The 21,737-nt window shown below is 43.3% G+C and overlaps 1 protein-coding gene across 1 annotated transcript in view; it reads right to left on the bottom strand.

Moving 5' to 3' along the window:
* Positions 1–21,737, bottom strand: part of ACOX3 (acyl-CoA oxidase 3, pristanoyl) — a 52,890-nt gene that overhangs the window by 8,589 nt on the left and 22,564 nt on the right. The window contains exons 8-16 of the mRNA XM_061584303.1: positions 20,758–20,854; positions 20,311–20,493; positions 18,972–19,094; positions 15,923–16,043; positions 15,094–15,216; positions 13,393–13,506; positions 6,873–6,988; positions 2,104–2,278; positions 485–552 (exon numbers count right to left, since the gene is read on the bottom strand). Of these exons, the coding sequence (XP_061440287.1) occupies positions 485–552; positions 2,104–2,278; positions 6,873–6,988; positions 13,393–13,506; positions 15,094–15,216; positions 15,923–16,043; positions 18,972–19,094; positions 20,311–20,493; positions 20,758–20,854 (1,120 nt within the window). The remainder of the gene's footprint in view (positions 1–484; positions 553–2,103; positions 2,279–6,872; positions 6,989–13,392; positions 13,507–15,093; positions 15,217–15,922; positions 16,044–18,971; positions 19,095–20,310; positions 20,494–20,757; positions 20,855–21,737) is intronic.

Here is a 21,737-nt window from a genome sequence, read left to right as displayed (position 1 = left end):
CTTATTTATCAGGGAAGATGGGGAGGGGGGATTCAAAATGACCCAGGAAGTTCCTTCAAAATCAATCAGGTGGTCCTCTATCTCTGAATTTAGAGAATAATTCCTGAGCAACACATGGAGAACAGTCTTCCTGGGTCATTTTGAAGCCATTTTGGGATCTTTCCTTCAGCAAATATGACTCCAGATAGCACTTGTCAATCACAGTTCTGACTTCACTCATTGGCTAAAAACACTGAAAGGCAGGCTCATATCCCACAAACCAACTGCTGTGAATGATGCCTGCACCTTTTGCTTTATACCTTTCATTCTACAGGAGTAGAGACTTACTTTTCTTAAAATGAAAGTTCAGAGTATGGGCCCTTGTTGGCCTGGACCCAGTAAAGCAGTTCTCCTGAACCACCCTCTCAGCAGCCCTTGTGCCAGGAAACTTCTAAATAAAGGTGTTTGTTAGTCTACAGCTTATCCAAACCAATCTGGAACATACCTTTGAACAAAGTTCTAGAATTGCATCTTGTACAAATTTGCCAGAATTCACACCAGAAATGTAGCCACCTGCAAGATAGTACCATGATAATGAACCTAAAGAGCACAGCTTGGATCAAAAAATCTGCTAGATATGTGGAGTGCGAGGAGTGATATCCACAGTTGAACAGGTTTCCCTTTCAAGGACTGATGGGGAAGGTAACTTGGAATCTGGTGACTACCTCTTTGAGGCCCTTTGAAAAGGTAATATGCTGCCAAGTGTGAAAAAATGAGCTGGCCATGGTCAGTGACAGTCCTCTGACTAACAGACAGAGCTGAGGCAAAGACTTTGTTTCCCACCATGGAGTTCCTATGAGTCATAGCTGGCTGGGGGTACCACATCCTTGCTCCAACCTCAGAGAAGGGGAGGAGAGTAGGAGAAAACCTAGCACAGGGATGCAATGACACTCCGGAGCACCAGGCCCAGGACTCCACAGGCTCTTACCTATCAACCTGTTGTGAAGGTTGCGAGGGAGTGAAGAGAGTGATGTTCTGGGAGAAAAGAAGCCTGCAGGTTCTGTCTGCCTGTCTTCAACTTATTTGTTTTTTTAGGCTAGAGCCTTCAAGAGTTCTGGAAAAATTCTACCTCGCTGTTTCAGGAAGGAAGACAGTCAAGTTTGATGGGCAGTAGTCATCTTTTTCAGGCCTGCCATCTCCATTCTAAGGGCAAGACCTAACCCAACATACAATAGCCTCTTCTTCATGAGAGGTGAAAAGCTTTTATGCTATCACAAATAAGAACATAAGAAAACAGTGCTTGTGTGTGTGTGTGTGTGCGTGTAAGAGAGAGAGAAAGAATGCACTGCTATATGAAGTGCGTGCGACAAACAAAGAAGATTCAGATCAATCAATCAATCGGCCTCTATTCAATTTTTTCTTTATTCCTGTCTTTGACTGTCTGTTATGACTTCAGCTGCAGCCTGTAGTTTGGTTCACTTCCTTGTACCATCTCTCAATTCATTTCATCTCTCTGCCATCAATTTACTTGAACTGCAGTCTTTGATAACAACACGTGCTAGGGTTACTGTGAGCCACTCTGCCTCAAATCTAATCCCTGCCCAGGGTGCATATAGGAATGAACATAAAATAATGGAGTAGGACACTACAAGCAACTAAGATAATAGGATAATAATGAAAACAATCTAAAATACAGGGTTGATATAAAGTCTGAGATAACGTGTGTTTAGTGCAGGCGTAGGGAACCTTTTTGGCTCCATGGGCCAGATCCTTAGCAGGATTGGCCTCGCAAGCCAAATTTAACAGGTGCGTTTGATGTCAGAGTACAAGCTTTAGAAATTGCAAGAATATATCTTACAGATAGACATACCACAGTTTGGGGGTTCTCCCAAAGTGCAGTAGAACAGGCTTGGGCCTAAACAAAACCCAGAAAAAGTGTGAGACCACAGGAGGAGGCTCAGTTATAAGACTTTGGAAAGTGTTTTCTGCTTAATTGGTGGAGAAGTTAAGTTGGGTGCCTCAACCTACAATTTCCAAGCTCTTTATGGCACAAGTGAATTTGTAAAAGCCTTAAAGTGTCTGCAGATCCTAGATTTTGCCGTGCAGCCAGAATACTGATCTCACCTTGGTAGAGCACTGCCATGTGCTTATTCAAAGACCACAGTCCATATAGTGAACATATATGCTTCAGTATCAGCTGAAGGCTAGCTGGTGTGCTGGAACTGTTAATGTATTCAAAATATCGTTGCAAAATGGTGTGTTCAATAAAGGCTATAGCTAAAGAACGACAGTAGTACACCTTGAAAAAGAAAAGAAAATTCAAACAGAGTTACAAATATACCAAATTATGTCAGGCAAGCATTTAACTCAAAATCAGTAGTTACATATGGGACACTTAAAAAGAAGTCAAAGGCCCAGTATCACTACCCTCTCCCTGTGTTGCAGTTTTAGGGCCATCTCTGTCGAGCAAAAGTGATGTAGACTGAACCCTGAAGTACGAATGCATGAATGAATGCTGGCGGCATATATGGAACACAACATTGCTCTGACTGCCCCCCAGCTGAGCACCTCTCACGGGGTGTCAGGGGGACGAGATCTAACAGGTATGCAAGGCAGACGATTACACTTCTGATATATGGGGAATGGCTGGGCTTACCAGTAATTCATTAGCTTTCCCACTCCATGATTCCTTACAGTGGCCAGGCTTGGGCACTGAGGTCACCATCTCTGAGTGCTGGGTTCTGACTGAGATTGCTGGAGCACAGCAGCGCTATTTATTTATTTATTTTATTTAATTTATATACCGCCCTAAGCCCGAAGGCTCTCTGGGCGGTGTACAAAAAGATAAAACAAGCACAGTGTATAAATACAATAAATACAAGAAATCAAAAAACAAAAACAAACAAACAAAAAAGAACCAAACAACGTCCAAAATACAAAATAATAGTGAAATACTGTTAAAATACACTTTAAAATGCCTGGGAGTATAAAAAGGTTTTCACCTGGCACCGAAAAGATAGTAGCGTCGGCGCCAGGCGCACCTCATCGGGGAGACTGTTCCACAGTTCGGGGGCCACCACTGAAAAGGCCCTAGTTTTAGTCACCACCCTCCGAGCTTCTCGATGGGATGGCACTTGGAGGAGGGCCTTAGATGTTGAGCGCAGTGTACGGGTAGGTTCATATTGGGAGAGGCGTTCCACCAGGTATTGCGGTCCCATGCCGTGTAGGGCTTTATAGGTCAAAACCAGCACTTTGAATCTAGCCCAGAAACAAATAGGAAGCCAGTGCAGACAGGCCAGAACAGGTGTTATATGAGCGGACCTTCTGGTCCGCGTCAGCAGTCTGGCCGCTGCATTCTGGACTAGCTGTAGTTTCCGAACAGTCTTCAAGGGCAGCCCAACGTAGAGCGCATTGCAGTAGTCCAATCTAGAAGTTACCAGAGCATGAACAACTGAGGCGAGGTCGTCACTGTCCAGGTAGGGACGTAGCTGGGCTACCAAGCGAAGATGGTAAAAAGCATTCCATGCCACCGAGGCCACCTGGGCCTCAAGAGACAAGGAAGGATCGAAAAGAACTCCCAAGCTACGAACCTGTTCCTTCAAGGGGAGTGTAACCCCATCAAGAACAGGATGAACATCCACCATCTGGGCAGAGAAGGCATTCACCAAGAGCGTCTCAGTCTTGTCTGGATTGAGCTTCAGTCTGTTAGCTCCCATCCAGTCCATTATCGCGGCCAGGCAACAGTTTAGCACGTTAACAGACTCACCTGAAGAGGATGAAAAGGAGAAATAGAGTTGCGTGTCATCAGCGTACTGCAGCCAACGCACACCAAAACTCCTGATGACCGCACCCAGCGGCTTCATGTAGATGTTTAAAAGCATGGGGGACAGTACCGATCCCTGAGGGACTCCACAATGGAGAGTCCAGGGTATCAAGCAATGTTCCCCAAGCACTACCTTCTGGTGGCGACCCACCAAGTAGGAGCGGAGCCACTACCAAGCAGTACCCCCAACTCCCAGAAGGATACCATGGTCGATGGTATCAAAAGCAGCTGAGAGATCAAGGAGAATCAACAGAGTCACACTCCCCCTGTCCCTCTCCCGACAAAGGTCATCATACAGGGCGACCAAGGCTGTTTCGGTGCCAAAACCGGGCCTAAAACCGGATTGAAATGGATCAAGATAATCAGTGTCATCCAAGAGCCCCTGGAGCTGGCCGGCAACCACCCGTTCCAGCACCTTGCCCAAGAACGGAACATTCGCCACAGGTCTATAGTTGTTCAGGTTATCTGGGTCCAAAGAGGGTTTCTTCAGGAGCGGTCTCACTACCGTCTCTTTTAGGCAGTCAGGGACCACTCCCTCTCTCAAAGAGGCGTTTATTATCTCCTTGGCCCAGCCGGCGGTTCCGGTCCTGCCAGCTTTCACCAGCCAAGAGGGGCAAGGGTCCAGCACAGATGTGGTCGCCCGCACCAGTCCAAGGATCTTGTCAACATCCTCAAGCTGCACAGACTGAAACTCATCCAATAAATAAGGACAAGACCGTGTTCTGGATGCTTCATTAGATCCCACTGCCATAGATCCCACTGCTATGAGATTCTGTCTACGGCTAGGGCGTATCACTTCATGTTTGTAGTATCAAATAAGAAAGAATCCAGTGGTACTTTAAAGGGTAACATCACAACAGGACACTCTGTTGTATTTAATATATTGTAGGCATTTTCACAAATATTAAATGATGATGAACCATCGTAACTAACAGGAATAATATTGGTCACTCCAGCCTCATGACCCTAGAACAACCTATCTCAGTCCCTCCCCCCCACACACACTGCCACTACTGTCCTCTCTCTCTCCCCCCCTCTCACCAATGACCCTGATAGCAGCACTGGCCTTCTTTTTACCAAATTCTGTCATTTGCAGGCCTTGTTTTCTTCTCTTCTCACTACTTTTTAATGTTTTTTCTTTACATCTTTATCACCTTTGAAACTTCATGGGCAATACCCAGTGCTGCCATTCCACTTGCAGAATGGCTTTTGTTCTAGCAGAGGTATCCACTAACGTAAAAGAGGCGGAGGAGATTTTCCCCATTACCCCTTTCCACTGCAGACCCCTCCTCTCTCCTACTGCTTGATGGTTTTTGTTAGTTCATTGTTTCAATGGTGATCATATTGATGTGGTTGCGGAAAGGGGGCGAGTTGTCAGGAATTAGTGTATGATCACTTGTAGCTTTTTCTTATGTATTAGGGATGTAATTTTATTTTTTAATATTTGTTAAGTTGCCTTGACACCTGTGTGGTGAAGGTGATGACTCAAAAAAGCAATAAAACAACTTGGAAGAGATTTTTGGAACAGATTTTTGGGAGACACAAGGGGCTTCAGTAGGATGGGGGAATGAGTGAAAAGGGCCTCTCCTTTTCTTACAGTGGTGGATGCCTTTGCTGGATCAAAAGAGTAGTACACGATATCACCCAATGTTGCTTATGTTATATTGGAGTCACCTGCATTTTCACATCAGACCTTGACAATCAATCAATCTCTCCCAAACACTCTCTCACACTCTCTCTTTCTCACTCTCTCTCTCACACACACACCCCTCTACCTCTTGTGGAATTAAACATTCATTTATCACCTCTCTGACCTGCCTCTTGCTCTCTCTCACCTTTTCCTATGACTCAACCACACTCACACAGCTATAGTCACTCAGTATTGTATTCTCAAAGGCTTAGAATTCTTATCACTCTGTTGTGCTATTCTGTCTCGTCTGACCATCACCTTGAATTTTTCAACTCTACACATTCTTACCTTCCCCTTGCTCTTTCCTGAAGTCTATCAATATTGTTACTTTTTCAGAAGCTTTTTAGCTCCCCCAATTTTGCCTACTATTTGGAAACATTCATTTTCATCTTCTAGCTTCATGAATCCCTATTCTGGATTTGTCTGCGACCATATCACACTTCACCTACTCTCCATTCTGGGCTTACCCCCTTTATTTGACATCTCCATTCATGCTCTGGGCTGCTAAGTGCCTCTGGAGGAAGCCTAAATACTGGCCTGAATCATTTTCTCTGTTCATGCCCTTGCCATTTTCCTATACTTTGCTCCTTGGCCTCTGTTGACTTCCTGATCAAGCAACAATACTAGCCCACCCTGATCCACATTCATTCATAATAAACCCTCAGCACCTCTTTCCTACTTTTGATGCTCTTACAAAGGCCCATTTTTTGCCCTTTGTCATATTCATTTCCCACCAAGTGTATGTCTCTTCATTCAATAAGAAAATCTAAGTGTATTTGCTGGAACCCCTCTGCCTCCCTTGCCCATAAAGGTTTGGAAAAGGCAACAATTACTATGGATAGCAGATATGGAAGTAAATGGTCAGAGATGCTAGCAGAAGTAACCGTTATTGCCTGGACATACAACTCAATGCAGTACTTGGGGAGTCAAGGACACATGTCTTAAGGTTTGGTCAAGCAACTGGGGGAAAGAAAAAAGACATGGCTCAATATACAAGAAATCTCCTGATCTCTAGGTTATATTTTCCATCTCTTGGTGATAATATCACAATTATGTTCTATTGCTCATATTTATTTTAAAGAGAAAACATATGTAAGAGACTCTTAGACTGTAACTCCGAGGGCAGGATTTGTTCTTTTAACTTAATAACTACAGAGCATCTAATGTTTCAGACATCACAGCAACGCATACCTTTAGTTCCACCAGATTTTGCAGCCATAGCTGAGTTTGGGAGCCCTGCTCTGTTTTACTTTGCATTGTTCTGTGAAAGTAAGTAAGTATGTAGTATGTGTGTGTTTGTAGGGAAAAGGCAACTGAAAAAGGCATGCTAGCAGTGTGCATGAAAATGCTTTGCAACATAAAAGCAGGCAATGTGTTTACCTGGCTGTTGTTCCTTGCCTCAAATTCATTACAACCACATTTTTCTTGGTTTCTCAGCTTCTGGAAACTCTCTTGGAGTAAGTAACAAACTAGCCATTTGTATGCTCTCAGAGATACTGGAAAAATAAAATTAAAGTTTAATGTTTTTGTTCAAGATAATAAATATAATAATAAAACACATAGCAAATAATGCTGATAATCTGCAACAGAATCTGCATTCTACAGAAATAAGTTTTGAAAAAGACCCATAAAATTGAACCAGGTATTTTCCTGGTGAAGCTAGCTGCCCTTTCTCTGCCACGCTCCAATGATTTGTTGTTCAGATAAAGATAGAAGGAATAATTTGGCATCATACCAAGTAATATTCTATGAGCAAAGGCAGATATTTTTGACATACAACTTCTATTTAAGGCTGGTGAACTAATTCATGACCATGTCAACGCCATATTTCATCTATGGAAGATTGTACTCCCTTTCTCCACCCCCAATCACTATTCCTCTCATGTTCATTGCTAACACTGTCATCATCTTTTGAACACTTGAGGCCCTGAGGAGTTCTGGTAGTCATTGCACTTGCCCACAAAGTACAATTCTGATAGTAGCAGTGAATACAAACATGTAAGTAGGCATCTGAGAGCTCTATGGATAGAGACTTCCCTCGCCCCTGTTTTAAGACCTCAGTGATGTTTTGAGCATTTCCATGTGGAACTTGTGCCTCTTGAGTCTTGAAAAAACATTTCAGTCTATAATCGTCCTTTAATATCCTACATTCTTCTTTAGGATAACATCAACAACAAAAAGAACTGCTCCTGTAAAGGCACTGATGCTGTAGCAGGTGGTTAATGGCTTGCAAGATCTGGTAACCTTTCCCCCTTTTTGTTCTTTTTTTACTATGGGGATGAAGACATTTGTCATGAGGAATTCTGATCAGATCCAGATAAAAACTCTCCTGGATCATCAGGATGACACAGTTATCTGTGGAGGATGACTCCCATACCTGGTGTAACATCTCCAGTTTTTCACACACAAGAGTTATGTCACATGTCTCCCAATAGGTATGGCAGCATTGTTGGTATGAGTCTGATTGGGGAGAGGGGTTAAACATCTACTCTGATAAAGGTCATTCATCAGGGCAACCAAGACTGATTTGTTCCATAACCAGGCCTGAACCCAGATTAGAATGGGTCAAGATAATCTGTTTCATTCAAGAGTACTTGCAGTTGCTGCACCACAACCCTTTTCAGGAGCAGTTGGATCACTGCCTCTTTCCGGACAGCTGGGACCACACCTTGGATCCACTCGGTCATGTCATGACACAACAATTGAAGAGATTTAATAACTATTGAACAAAGCTCTACCACAAGAGAGCTTTTTGCAGTCTGGAAGAAGCCCGAAACTGTCTCCAGTCACTGTGATTTATTATAATATTGAATGTATGAGAATATTAGGTAATATGAAATTATGGGAGCAAAGTAAGTTGACAGAAGTAAGGACTTTAATGAAAGATGGATTAGTTAAAACATATCAAGTATGAAATGAGATGGGACAAGAATCTAATCAATTATTAGGAACTTTTGGAAAAATTTATAAAATCATTGCTGAGTTGGATTTAATAAGTAATATTTATCAATTAAAAAAGGAGGCAGATATGTCAACAACAGAAAAATGGACAAGGTTATGGAAGAATATTCTGAATGTTCTGTATGAATCTCCACGATTCATCCTTTTCCCTTGGAGTGGGGCAGAGAAGAGCAGCTAGCTTCACCAGGAAAATATCTTTTTGGGGCTACCGCCAACTTCTGCCAGCTCTCCATTTGCCAGGCTGGTGAACCGCTGGCAGCGCTCGCAGGCTCCCTGCCCTGCCGCAGCTCAGCCAGCAAGGGGGGGGGGCTTCTGCTGGTGGTGTCAGAGGCACCGGGAGCCTCCCAGTTCAGCAGGAGTTCCAGAACAACCAACTCCCCCAGCCCAGTGTGATCTCAAGTTGGATCGCTCCCTTAGACAAACTGGATATATTTTCTTAAAGGGACATTTATTATATATTTAAAATTAATTGAAAGAAGGGGAAGGGTGAAGAATGATGTATTTGTGCAATATATTTATTCTTATATTTAGACACTGAAGATTATTTTAAACATGTTCTTAAATCTCTTTGTTATTATTGATATGACATTTTGTATATAGCTACACATTTTTGTAACATTGTAAGTTATCTGCATTACTGAATAATTAAAAAAAATCTTTCGTAACTACTGGGGCAGTTAGGGTAAGGCGGGACCACCTCACAGGGAGCCACTGGCAGTTCTCACCAGAATGTTGTTTGCTTTTCTCTCCCTTAAATACCCCCTTTCAGTCTATTTTCATTGGTAGGTGGGCAGAGCAATCCTACTCAGAGAAGGGGGCTGAAATGGAGCTGACACAAGGGAAGGCGGCAGAAGGTTCTGCCTGTCAGGGTCCAGCCAGAGGAGTCCTCATCGGAGGAAAACCAGGAGGCTCTGGGCTTGGACCCAGCCCTGGCCCAGGCTCCATCTCAGGGCGAGGGGCCAGGGTCCTATGATGAGCTCCAGGATGGGCCATCTGCACCTGGGGCAAGTAAGCCCTCTGAACAGCTCCTCAGCCCAAGGGAGAGGCGTTGCGTCCAATGCCAGATGGAGACCTGGCCCATCCAGGGGAATATCTGACTACAGGCCTGGACTCCTTGGGAGTAAAGGTCTCCTTGTGATTAAAGATGTAGACACAGGTGATCAATGGGAGTCAGCTGAGGTTTGGAATGTGGTGCAGCAGCTCCAGCATGAAAACCCCAGTGCTAGGCTGAAAGGGCTAATGGAATAATGTCTATTCACTAGCTCTGTTTCTGATCTGGTTAACGACTGCCTATGGACCCTGGACCTATTTCTTGCCTTGCCCCTTGCCTGCATTGCTTATACACTACTTGGCTTCTGACCCCTACTCCTGCCTGACCCCCTTGGTTTGAGGTAGACTCTGACTTTGGGACTGACCCTGGATGCACCCTTCAGCTGCCTCACTTATGTTTCTCCTGGGGAGTCTCTTGCCTCCTTAAGGAGCCTGGTGAGTACAGGACACTACCACATCCCACCTCCAGTCAGGAGGCCTCGGCAGGGCAGCATGCTCACTGTGCTAGTAGAGCTGAGTGGAAGGAAAAGAAATGCATGTTTCCTTCTGCCACTCCATCATGGTGTATTGTCTGCTAGGATGGGGGTGGTGTTGGTGTTGCAGGACCAAGCTGAACATGCCCAGGATGCAACGTAATTTCCTCTCCCCTTGGTTGTGCCCCTGACACCCCCAGGAACACCCCTTTTGGGAGCCTTCCACTGGATCCACTTGTGCCAGTCTCTGGTGGGCCCTAGCTGCCTGGATGGCAGTGGATTTCCCTGGCTCTGCTGTGGCTGCACCTGGGTGGGGGACTTATGCCAGTGCAGCCTGGCTGCACCAACACCATCCTTCCTCTGCCGGGGATAAATGCCAGTTGGATTGTGCCTTAACCTAGGGAATCAGCAGTATATCTAGATTATGTAACAAAAAAAATCTATTTTTATATTTTGCTAGATTGAAAACTGCATTAAAGGATGCAGTTTTGAGCACACTTACAACATCATTTGAGATTTACCTGCTACAAAGCCCGCTCAGGAATTGTGCTGTATGAATGTTTGTTTAAAAATACTCTTCCTGTTCTACAGCCACAGGCAAGAACAGAGACAAAAAGGATTCAGGTCTCCAATCCTGTACTTTAAACAGCTTCAGAATGCTGGTGAGTTAACCAAAGTGGGGAGCGCATGCACTGGCACTTTCTTTCTGACGGAAGTGGTCTCGGAGATACTGTTGAGATCCCCCAGACTATTAGTACTGGGAGATCTCAACATTCATGCTGAGGCTACTTTGTCTGGGGCAGCTCAGGACTTCATGGCCACCATGACAACCATGGTGCTGTCTCAATATGTTAGTGGCCCAACACATACATCGGGGCATACTCTTGACCTGGTCTTTGCTACTGGACATGGGGATAGTGATCTGGATGTGGGGAGTTTTACATCTCTCCCGTTGTCATGGACAGATCATTGCTTGCTGAAGTTTAGACTTTCAGTAGCCTTTTCCCTCTGCAAGGGTGGGGGACCTATTAAATTGGTCCGCCCCCGGAGACTAATGAATTCTGAAGGTTTTCAAAAGGCTCTGGGGGGGTTTCCGGCTGATAAGACTGGCGCTCCTGTCGAAGCCCTGGTCGATCTGTGGAATACGGAGATGACCCGGGCTGTTGACACGATCGCTCCTGCGCACCCTCTCCTATGTAGAGCTCATACAGCTCCTTGGTATACTCCGGAGCTGAGAGCGATGAAACAAGACAGGAGGCGGCTTGAGCGGAGATGGAGACGAACTCCCGACGAATGCAATTATGAGCTGGTTTGTGCTTCTACTAAGCTCTATGTAGGAGCGGTGAGGGCGGCAAAAAAACAACATTTCGCCGCCACTATTCAGTCATCTCTCTCACGCCCACGGAAGCTTTTTAAAGTGGTTCGTGGCCTACTTAATCCAGGCCTACAAGATACGGCAGATACATCGGTAGCTCAATGTAATAAATTTGCTGAACACTTCCAGCATAAGATCTCATGCATTTTGCCGGGACTTAGACTCCTATTTAATAGCAGTTAATCCTACTGAGGTGTCCAGAGCACAGTCTTGTCATGTTTTGTTGGATGAGTTTCAGTTGGTTCAGCTCGAGGATGTGGACAAGGTGCTTGGACAGGTTCGTGCGACCACTTCGGTACTGGATCCTTGCCCCTCTTGGCTAATTAAAACTAGCAAGGAAGGAACAGTTGGCTGGGCCAAGGAAGTGATTAATGCCTCTTTACGAGAGGGAGTGGTCCCTGGCTGTCTGAAAGAGGCGGCAGTGAGACCACTCCTGAAAAAACCTTCCTTGGACCCAGAGGATGTCAGCAGCTACAGACCAGTAGCCAATGTTCCGTTCCTGGGCAAGATCCTGGAACGTGTGGTTGCTGACCAGCTCCAGGCGCTATTGGATGAAACCGATTATCTAGATCCATTTCAATCGGGGTTCAGGCCTGGTTTTGGCACTGAGACTGCCTTGGTCGCCCTGTTTGATGACCTATGTCGGGAGAGAGACAGAGGGAGTGTAACTCTGTTGATTCTCCTTGACCTCTCAGCGGCTTTTGATACCATTGACCATGGTATCCTTCTGGAGAGGCTTGCGGAATTGGGAGTTGGAGGCACTGCTTGGCAGTGGTTCCGCTCCTACTTAGCGGGTCGTCTCCAGAAGATAGTGCTTGGGGAACATTGCTCGACACTGTGGGTTCTCCAATGTGGGGTCCCGCAGGGTTCGGTTCTGTCTCCCATGCTTTTTAACATTTATATGAAGCCGCTGGGGGCGGTCATTAGGAGTTTTGGAGTGCGTTGTCATCAGTATGCTGATGACACGCAGCTCTACTTCTCCTTTACATCTTCTTCAGGTGAGTCAGTCGACGTGCTGAACCGTTGCCTGGCTGCAACAATGGACTGGATGAGAACTAACAAACTGAGACTCAATCCTGACAAGACTGAGATGCTGTTGGTGGATGGTTTCTCTGATCGGATGGTGGATATATACCCTGTCCTGGATGGGGTTACACTCCCCCTAAAGGAACAGGTGCGTAGTCTGGGAGTCATCTTAGACTCTTCCCTCACACTTGAGGCTCATGTAGCCTCGGTGGCCCGGAATGCGTTCAACCAACTTCGGTTGGTAGCCCAGCTACGTCCCTATCTGAGTAAGGAGGACCTCTCATCAGTGGTACATGCTATGGTAACCTCGCGTCTGGACTACTGCAATGCGCTTTACGTAGGGCTACCTTTGAAGACGATTCGGAAGCTACAGCTAGTGCAAAATGCGGCAGCCAGACTGCTAACAAGAACTAAGCAGTCTGAGCATATAACACCTGTGCTAGCCCGTTTGCACTGGCTTCCAATATGCTTCCGGGCCAGATTCAAAGTGTTGGTACTTACCTATAAAGCCTTATACGGCGCGGGACCACGATATCTGTTGGAACGCCTCTCCCGATATGAACCGGCCCGTACACTACGGTCTACTACGAAGGCCCTCCTCCGGGTTCCGACTCATAGGGAAGCCCGGAGAGTGGTGACAAGATCTAGGGCCTTCTCAGTGGTGGCCCCCGAACTATGGAATGGTCCCCCTGAGGAGGTGCGCCTGGCGCCGACACTATCATCTTTTCGGCGCCAGGTTAAAACCTTTCTCTTCTCTGAGGCATTTTAATTCCTGTTAATTGTAAATTATTATATTTTGATTTTAGACTGTACAGTTTTGTGTTATTTTTATTGTATTTTTAATGTTCACCGCCCAGAGAGCTGTTGCTAGTCGGGCGGTATATAAGCTTAATTAAATAAATAAATAAAAATCATAAACTGCCAGTCCTGAAAGCAGAAATAGGAAAAGGCTTGGAGGAAAGAGGGGGCATGCTGAAAATAAAAAGCATATGACAAGTGCAATGTGAATAGTTACCTGAAGAATTCATGCAATCTTGAACATTTGACACTGTGAATTTCTGACAGAGAATATGGTTATAGTCTTCCAAAAAATCTACTGATCCCAGTGGTGATGTAATAGGACCTTTGCCTGAAATGCCAATAATACCAAAAGTAAATACCAAGTCAAAGTGTGTTCATATCTATGCACAAAAGGCTGGAAGTCAAAAATCTGCTCACCTGTTCATTCACCATGGATAATTTTTGATTAAGCTATTTCTCCCATTTTTTCACTTTCCACCAAGTACTCTCCTTAACACATCTATGCTTCCGAGAGAATTCCCTTTATTATTTATAAGTCAGAAGCCTTTAAGACACCACTTTTTTTAACCTGCATTTTGTACATGATGCACTACTGTACACTCCTTAGTCTAATTAAACCACATTCCAGTTGCAGTCTAAGTTAATTTAATTGGTTTAGGAACTTGGGAACTCTTCTTGAACTTACCTAAGCAGAATAAAAACAATGATGCACTAGAACTCAGTGTGGAATAGCAGTCAACACTCCCTGATATCCTCAAACAACATTCAGAACAACTATCTAATTAGCACCCATAATAACCTGTGTTAAAAACCATGCTTTTTACACTAGGAGGCAACATGCTACCCTGTCTCCAGAAGAATATCCTCTGCTGTAGTTGAGGGCCTATTCACACATTACATTATACATGTGAAACATCTAGCATGCCTATTCTAAGACACATGTTTGATAAAGGAATGATTCAGGGAACTTATATTCAGTTATGAGATACCCCAAAGTTATAGGTCACCTTTACTGCAAGTCCTAAACTTGCTAGAATAAAGGAACAAGAGTGACATCCAAGTCAGAACTCAAACAGAATTCACAGGAACCCCTGAACCAGATCCCATAAGAAATATCTAAAATACATCAAAACCTCAAAGTCCACAGTTGGGCAATACCTGCATTAGGATCAATCAAGAAATCACAAAAATGTGGCAAGTTTGAGTTCTCCAGAACTCATAATCAGGCAAGTTATTACACAAAGCAGGGGGTGGTGGGAGAAAGCAAGAGTACAAAAATCATGTTCAAGTGTTGCAGTTATGAGGTCAGCTTGCCATCGGTTCCAAGATGGAAACTGTAGGCTGAGTAAAATCCCTCCCAGATGCTACATTGTTTGAGAAAAAGCCTGGCATGTAACATTTTGGTTGGTCCTAAGGAGTAATACCCAACTGTGGACTTCTGGAGTTTTTTCTTATGGACCAACATGGCTACCTTTTCTTCTTTTTTTGAAATATATGGGAGGTTTCTCTCGTGTCTAAAACTGAAATAGCAAAAGATGCTAAAAACCTTGTCTATAGAGTTTAACAAACTCAAAAAATTAAAGTAAGATCATTGTGACCCAAAACAGTACTAAGAATTGTTAAAACATGGTGCCTGAGTGCTGACCAGCATTTTAGTAGAAACCCCGATAAGGAATGCCTTCTGTTCTAGTTTCCCAATAACCTGTAACACAGTTAGTCTGATAAGCACTGTGCAGTACAGTGTAATGCTACAATGTTGTGATGTTAAGCCCAATATTGAATCACAATAATTAACATGGATTACAGCCACTAGCAGATCCACACTGCAAACACAAAACTAGATCTGTTGACACATTAGTGGCCTTTGTCCACCTTTCTTTAGAGTCAGTGCAACATCCAAGCTCTACATACTAACCGTGGTGTTTTGCATTCATCCAGCTCAATAGGTAATTGCTAGTTTGCTGCAGCAGAACATTATTGTCTCCTTCATAGGTGCAATTTGGGTCATTGTCATTACGGATATCACCCAGGCGATTCACTTTTGAAAAAACAAACGCATACAGACTTTGTGTCAGTCAGGTATCCTTGTGTTGAAAAGATTTATAAAACCAATTATAGAATATGATGAATTATTTGTCAAGGTAGAAAATGTTATTTTCAAAGTCAAATCTCAATTTGGTGGTTGCCGTAGAAGTTACAACATTTGACATGTCACTAAATTGCTGGGAGTACTTTGTGAGCTGCTCCGTTTAAATGAAAATACTGACAGGGAACATTTATTTAAAACATTTTTAAAACTGAAAGGCAAGGTAGAAAGCTTCTAGTTAAAACAATATAATAAAATACAACAGCAGCACTGAAGCAGCAGAACAGGTAAACACACTAAACGTCAGCAAATAAGAATACTAAGATCAGCAGATAGCATCTAAAAAGGCCCGGGTAAATAAAAAGGTCCTTGGATAATTAAATTTGGCACCAGCTGAATCTCCTTGGGGAGAACATTCCATAGATGGGGCAGCACCACTAAGAAGGCCCTGCCTCTCAGTCACCACCCACTATATTGTTGGTTCTGGTCCCTGGGGAAGGGCCTCAGGTGACAAAAAATAGTTGTGCAGATTTTTCAGCTGAGCATGGAAAAGAAACAAATAGATGAAAGACTTCTGAAAGAACTAAAATACAATAACTGTAGCATACAGAACTGGATTTAACTGTGTAGATGTACAGATGAGAAAGACGTTACTTACTGGCCAGATAGCCATGTCCTCCACAAGCTTCTCGGCATTCTTGTGTTCCTTGTTGTGCAAGCCAGGAGGCCAGTGGTTTGCCCGAAGCAGATAAGGCATGTATTTCACGCCCAAGTTCAGCCTTGTAGAGTGAGAGTGAACAAAAAATATAGAACACAACAACCAACCTGCAGCATTATCCTTTACAAAATCCTCTACTACATCAGGGGTGTTAATCTGGGCCTTTTTTGGCCTGAAGAATCAGCTTCAGTAAATAGCAGAGCAGCCATGATGGATGGCTCTAAAAGAGGATTAGACAATTCATGGAGAATAAGGCTATCAGTGGCTACTACCCATGATGGCTATGCTCTGCCTCCATGATTGGAGGCAGTATGCTTCTGAATACCAATTGCTGGAAACTGCAGGAGGGAAAGTTCTTTGCGCTTAGGTCTTTGCGCAGGCTTCCCACAGGCATCTGGTAGATTAGATGGGCCAGTGGCCTGATCCAGCATGCTCTTATGTTCTTACAGACCAAAAACAGAGGACACATATGGAAAACTCTGAGCTCCTTTGTGCAGGCTGTTCAATTGCCAACAACTGTGGGAAGTTGGACAAGCTGGATTACCAACAAACTTCAGCTTCTTCATAATCGTTTTTAAAAAGTCATAATAACTGGCAATTTTCTGCTCTGTACAGAATATACAGAACATGCAACACTTATGAAAAAGAGCTCTTGTGGGTCTGATTGTAAAATTACAATACTATTAAATTTCTAGGTGAAATAAAAAAATATAAATACAAACACAGCCTTGCTGGCATGCTTACAATCTATGTGTTTAAGAGCAAATGGAAAGCACATCAATTGCAGTAAGTCAAGACTAACATGCATTTTAAGAAAGTGCTTCAAAGTAAAAATGCACACACAAAAAACTGGAAGGATATGTGATGGACAGGATTAGATTCTGCCCTTTTTAGTCATTGGCCAATCCTGAAATTGGGTTGTTGAGAAGGGGGACAGTGTAAAAATACTGTTTTGTCAGGCAAGGGAGTTGAGACTGGAGTTAGATGAAAGTGAAGTTCAGATGAGTTGGGGTTTTTAGGAGAGAGAGAGAGAGAGAGAGAGAGAGGGGAGGGGGCAGTTGGGTGATGGTTGAGAGTAGGTTAATATAGAAACAAAAAAGCAGAGTTCTGGGAAAGGTGAAGAATTGTACACTGTAACTATCATGCTTATGTGCCAGCTATACACACTTATCCTAAATAAGTCATTGTTTAAAATAAAGGATTTCCTCTTTGTTTTACATCACTGCCTGGATCTCTTGAATGTTGTGGGAATACAAGGTATATTATTCCTAGAACCCATCTGGTACTGGTCATGCTTTTAAGGAAACACTGGGACACACTTCACTCATTTATTTTACTGCTATTTTAGGGCAGTCACCTCACGGGCTGTCAATAACTTAAAAAAGGGATATAAAAGGCAGGTGAGAAGGGACAGCCAGCTCCAGTGAGGGGAGAATATAACTAGGAGAGTGAACCTGGTTGTACTCATTTGGGGCCTGGAAAAGGGCTGTCAGAGGGTATTTCAGTGATATGGAGCTGCAGGGGGAAGGGGGCACAGAGCAGGTAATCTTAAACTGAACAAGGAGGACGAATGGCTTGAGGAGGAGCAGTTATTTATTTTTAAAAACCTTATATCTTACTCTTCATGCTTAAGCCCCCAGGGCTGTTAACAACAATCAATACATTAAACAATAATAAAAGAAAAAATAATCAAAGTCAGAAAATTAATAAAATATAAAGAAGAGAAGATGATACAAAGAAGCAAGAGGAGAGATCTGAAAATACAAGAAGCTTACATTAGAGATGACAATTGAGGAGTAGTGCAAAGATCCAAAGTAGTAAGAAACATAATGCTGCTAACAATTGTTCTAAGCCTGGTGGGCAGGGGAGACCTCAGGCCCGGGAGTCCAATGTGGCCCTCCAGACCTCTCTATCTAGTGCTTGGGACTCTTCCCTGGGCCAAATCCAATGCATTCATCGGTGAACTCTGACTCTCTATTCCCTCCCCACATTCTCCTCGCCATGTGTGACCAACTAGCAGCACCCTGGTCCTGGATGATGTGAAGCAGGTGGTGCTTCCCTTTCCCACTGCCCATTCAGGAGAGGAGGGGGGGGAAATCCTGCTTTCCCTTCATAATGATGACCAGCTAGTTCCACCCTGCTAATCAAGTGTGCGAGCTACCGCCTGAAATGCTAGAGGGAGATGAATGCTCCTGCCCGGCTCTGCACCCTATACAGTATTCTTTCCCAAAAGAGGGGCATGATCTGAAAAAGAGTGATAATCTGAAAAAACCAGACAGCAGCATCAGCATCTGATGACATGGGAAAAAACCCACAAAGGAAAACATAGAAGGATAATGTAAGATTGAAAAACAGGCAGAGAAAATCTTATCGGCAAAGAATTCAGCAGTGAAGAAAAGGGAGGAGGGCAGGTGCAGGAAGAAGTGAAGTTAAAATCAGAACGAGAGGTGCTTAACGGATGAGGTATAATGCTGACATAATGAGAGAAAAAGAAAACATAAATCCGCAATGAAAAAAGGCAAGAGAAGCATAAGTTTTTTGCCAGAGAAATGTCCTGCAGAAGGAGTAGAAGCACAGAGATGACAGACCGTTGGAATAAGCATCTGTTGAAGTGGTGAGAAGCTACCATTACTTTGGAACAAGATGACACTGCAGCAAAACAGACTAGTTTCTATTGACTATATTGCAGAAACAATAGGCTTTGTTCGTTAAATTATGCTTTACAGAACTGGCTGTTTTACTTGTGCTAAGAAGGATAACGGTACTGTGCATTTTCCACAGCTGCGAATATAGCCACTGCTTTCCTGTCATGAAACTGGGGGAAATTTGCCATGTTCTGGGCTATAAAGAGTTTTAGGAATCCCACCAGAAGAAGCAGAATAAATATACTCTTCAGAGAGGGGTGTTCTTAGATCCTGCTAGTCCAAGGAGATAGCGAACTCATCTTCCATACAATGGCTTGTGACAAAATTATTGACAGATCTCTCACCTGTTGTGGACTTTTGTCCTTCATTATGAGTCCTATGTGGAATTCCATCAAGTTAATGAACAACAGTTTGGAGAAATGGTCTAAGACGTAGGTGGCTGCTAAATAAGGAAGCAAGCGCCATTGCTAAAATAAAAATGAAATCTGCATGAGGAAAAACTGGGAGACACATGTCATTTAAGAACACTTTTCAAACACACACAGGAGACATGTGCAGCTTCTGCAAAAACAGACAATTCTCTGAACCCTCTTTTAGTAATCACTTAAATTCTATACAATCCTGTTTCATTCTGCCCTGCTCTCCTCCCACTGAAACATGTGCATTACTTTGGAGTTTTGTAAGCCGGGTTTTTGTAAATGAACATATTTTGCAAAGATGAGCATCTGTCACAGTAACTGGTAGCACATCAGAAAAGTAAACTGGACAAGAATTTCATTTTCATCTTTATTTCAAGACTCCTAAATTTCAAAAGCAATAACATATATTGGGTCCTGCAATCCTATGGTCCCTGAAATGATGTTCCAGGGGTCACAGGAAGCATTAGATCTCCCCCTTTGAGAGAGGGGAGAATAACACTGGATGCCTCCTCCCCACCACAACCTCAGTGGCCTTTCCACTACTATGTTGGAGTTCTGAAATCAGCAGGGCCAAAAAAGGTGGCATGCCAGAGGTGGATTGGGGGAAGATATGGATCTTCCCAGTCTGCTGCTATGTCCCCAAACCAGGGAGGAAACTATGCCAGTTTCCTGTTGCTGGCATAGTGAATTTCCTTCTCTTTGTACCCATTGCAAAGGAAATTGTTTTAAAAAACTAATTATAAAGCCAAACAGGAGCACAAGTACACCTCAGTTGAAATCCAGTTGCCTCTTATTGTTTAGCTTTTACTGTTTAGTTTTTTTGATGTTTTATATGTTTTTGCTTTGTACGTTGCTCAGAGTGGCTGGTTAATCCAGCCAGATGGGTGACTAATAAATCGAATAAATAAATAAATAAACTCTCCACTCTTACTTCTGTCCTGCCAGTGACAGCCTGTCAGGTCTTTGGACATTATGGTTCCTCCTGTGCTTTAGGCTCTCATATTACCTCATCTATTTTTTTTTAAAAAAAAATACAGCCCTCCTCATTAAACATGGAGCTGTACCAGGCTGAAAACTCATCTTCCCCCATAACAGCTGGCTGCTATTATCTGCTCATATATCGACAGTTCCAAGCAAATAGCTATTCTTTTTCATGAACAGTTGATGTTTTAGGTGATATATATTAAACGAATGTCTTATGGTTTCTATTGAATTAAATTCTCACAAGTATGTCAGACTTTTAAACAGACATCTAGATTTTCACCTGCATTTGGTATTCAAGAACTGGTATTTCTTCATCATCTGTGGGTCCAAATTGGCACCGGGTAGCTGAGAAGCGAATTGCTATTGAAATAGCAAGCTTTAAATTGACCACCGACATGGATATAATCATAACTCTTCCATTGGACAAAGCGCTAAGAGAAGCTCCTAAACGCTGCTTGCGATCCTGGAGAAATAAGACATATAAATTGAAATCCTTTAAGAATTTGTTTGAACATTTTGTATCAACAAGTTCTTCCAACTACACCAAGTGTTAACATTCACAGTATAACACTGTTTATGTTCTCAATCTTCATTTACTGTAATAAACTTTGGGTGAAAATTATCTAGAGAGCATGTGAGGAAAAACTAAAAGGATTAGTGAATAAAAATCCTTAGCGATTAAGTTTTTGCATTCAGCACACTAATGTTAATTATGTGCAACTCATACCTTGAACACACTGGTATATTCCCCCTCAGCTGTGACATCTCCAGTTTGGTTCAGCAAGTTCTTTTTGGGTATCCTGACATTGTGAAACATGGCAAACCTGCCAATGCAAAAGAATTAAATCAGAGATAACATCTGCGAGTCAAATGAATATAAAAGACAAATACAGAGATTAGTTTCTCAGAGCGAAAATACATGTCATGTTAAATGCATGAACGCGCATGTTTTTACTTTCAGAGTAATAGTTGCATTGGGCCTCCTGAGCAGGATCACAGTGCAAGAGGCATCACCAAGTGTAGCCAACACAGTACCCTCCAGACATTGTTGGACTACAGGTCCCATTATCTCTGACCATTGGCTGTGCTGGCTGGGTCTATAAGTTCAACAACATCTGGAGGGCATCTTGTTTTAACCCTATCCTCCCCACATCTCAGTTTGGCTTAAAGTCCACCATGTCCTCAAGGTCTCGTAAGCTCTGGAAGGAGGCTTCCATTGGTGCCAATGAAATCTCTGCTCTCAGGGCTGATAGCAGTTCTGGGGTGGGGTGGGAACTTTTTGTGTAGATGGAAAAGCTGAATCCTACTCCCTCTACAGCACAGTCTTGGAAAACCTTGCTGCTAAGAACTACCCTATAAAACTGAAATGCATTTTATGCATTTAATTTATGTCTTTAAAGCTTTTTATTATGTCCACCTGTGTCTGCCACATTTTAAGGACACTGACCAACTGGAGCATGTTCAGGAGATACTGAGGACTTTGGAAACAGAGTCCTGCAAGGACTGGTTGAAATATCTGAGTATGTTTAGCTTGGAATAAAGAAGATTAATGGGAGACATGATATCTGTTTTTAAGTATCTGAAGGACTGTCATGCACAACACGGGTGAGACTTGTTCTCTTTTGCTCCAGAGTAGAGCAGGACTAGAACCAATGGGTGGAAATTGCAGGGAAGCAGATTTTGGCTAAGCATTAGGAAAAACTTCCT

The sequence above is a fragment of the Rhineura floridana genome, chromosome 9 (assembly GCF_030035675.1).
Source record: "Rhineura floridana isolate rRhiFlo1 chromosome 9, rRhiFlo1.hap2, whole genome shotgun sequence".
Lineage (NCBI taxonomy): Eukaryota > Metazoa > Chordata > Lepidosauria > Squamata > Rhineuridae > Rhineura > Rhineura floridana.
Note: the sequence above shows the minus strand (reverse complement) of the source record. Positions and strands in the feature narration are given on the sequence as shown.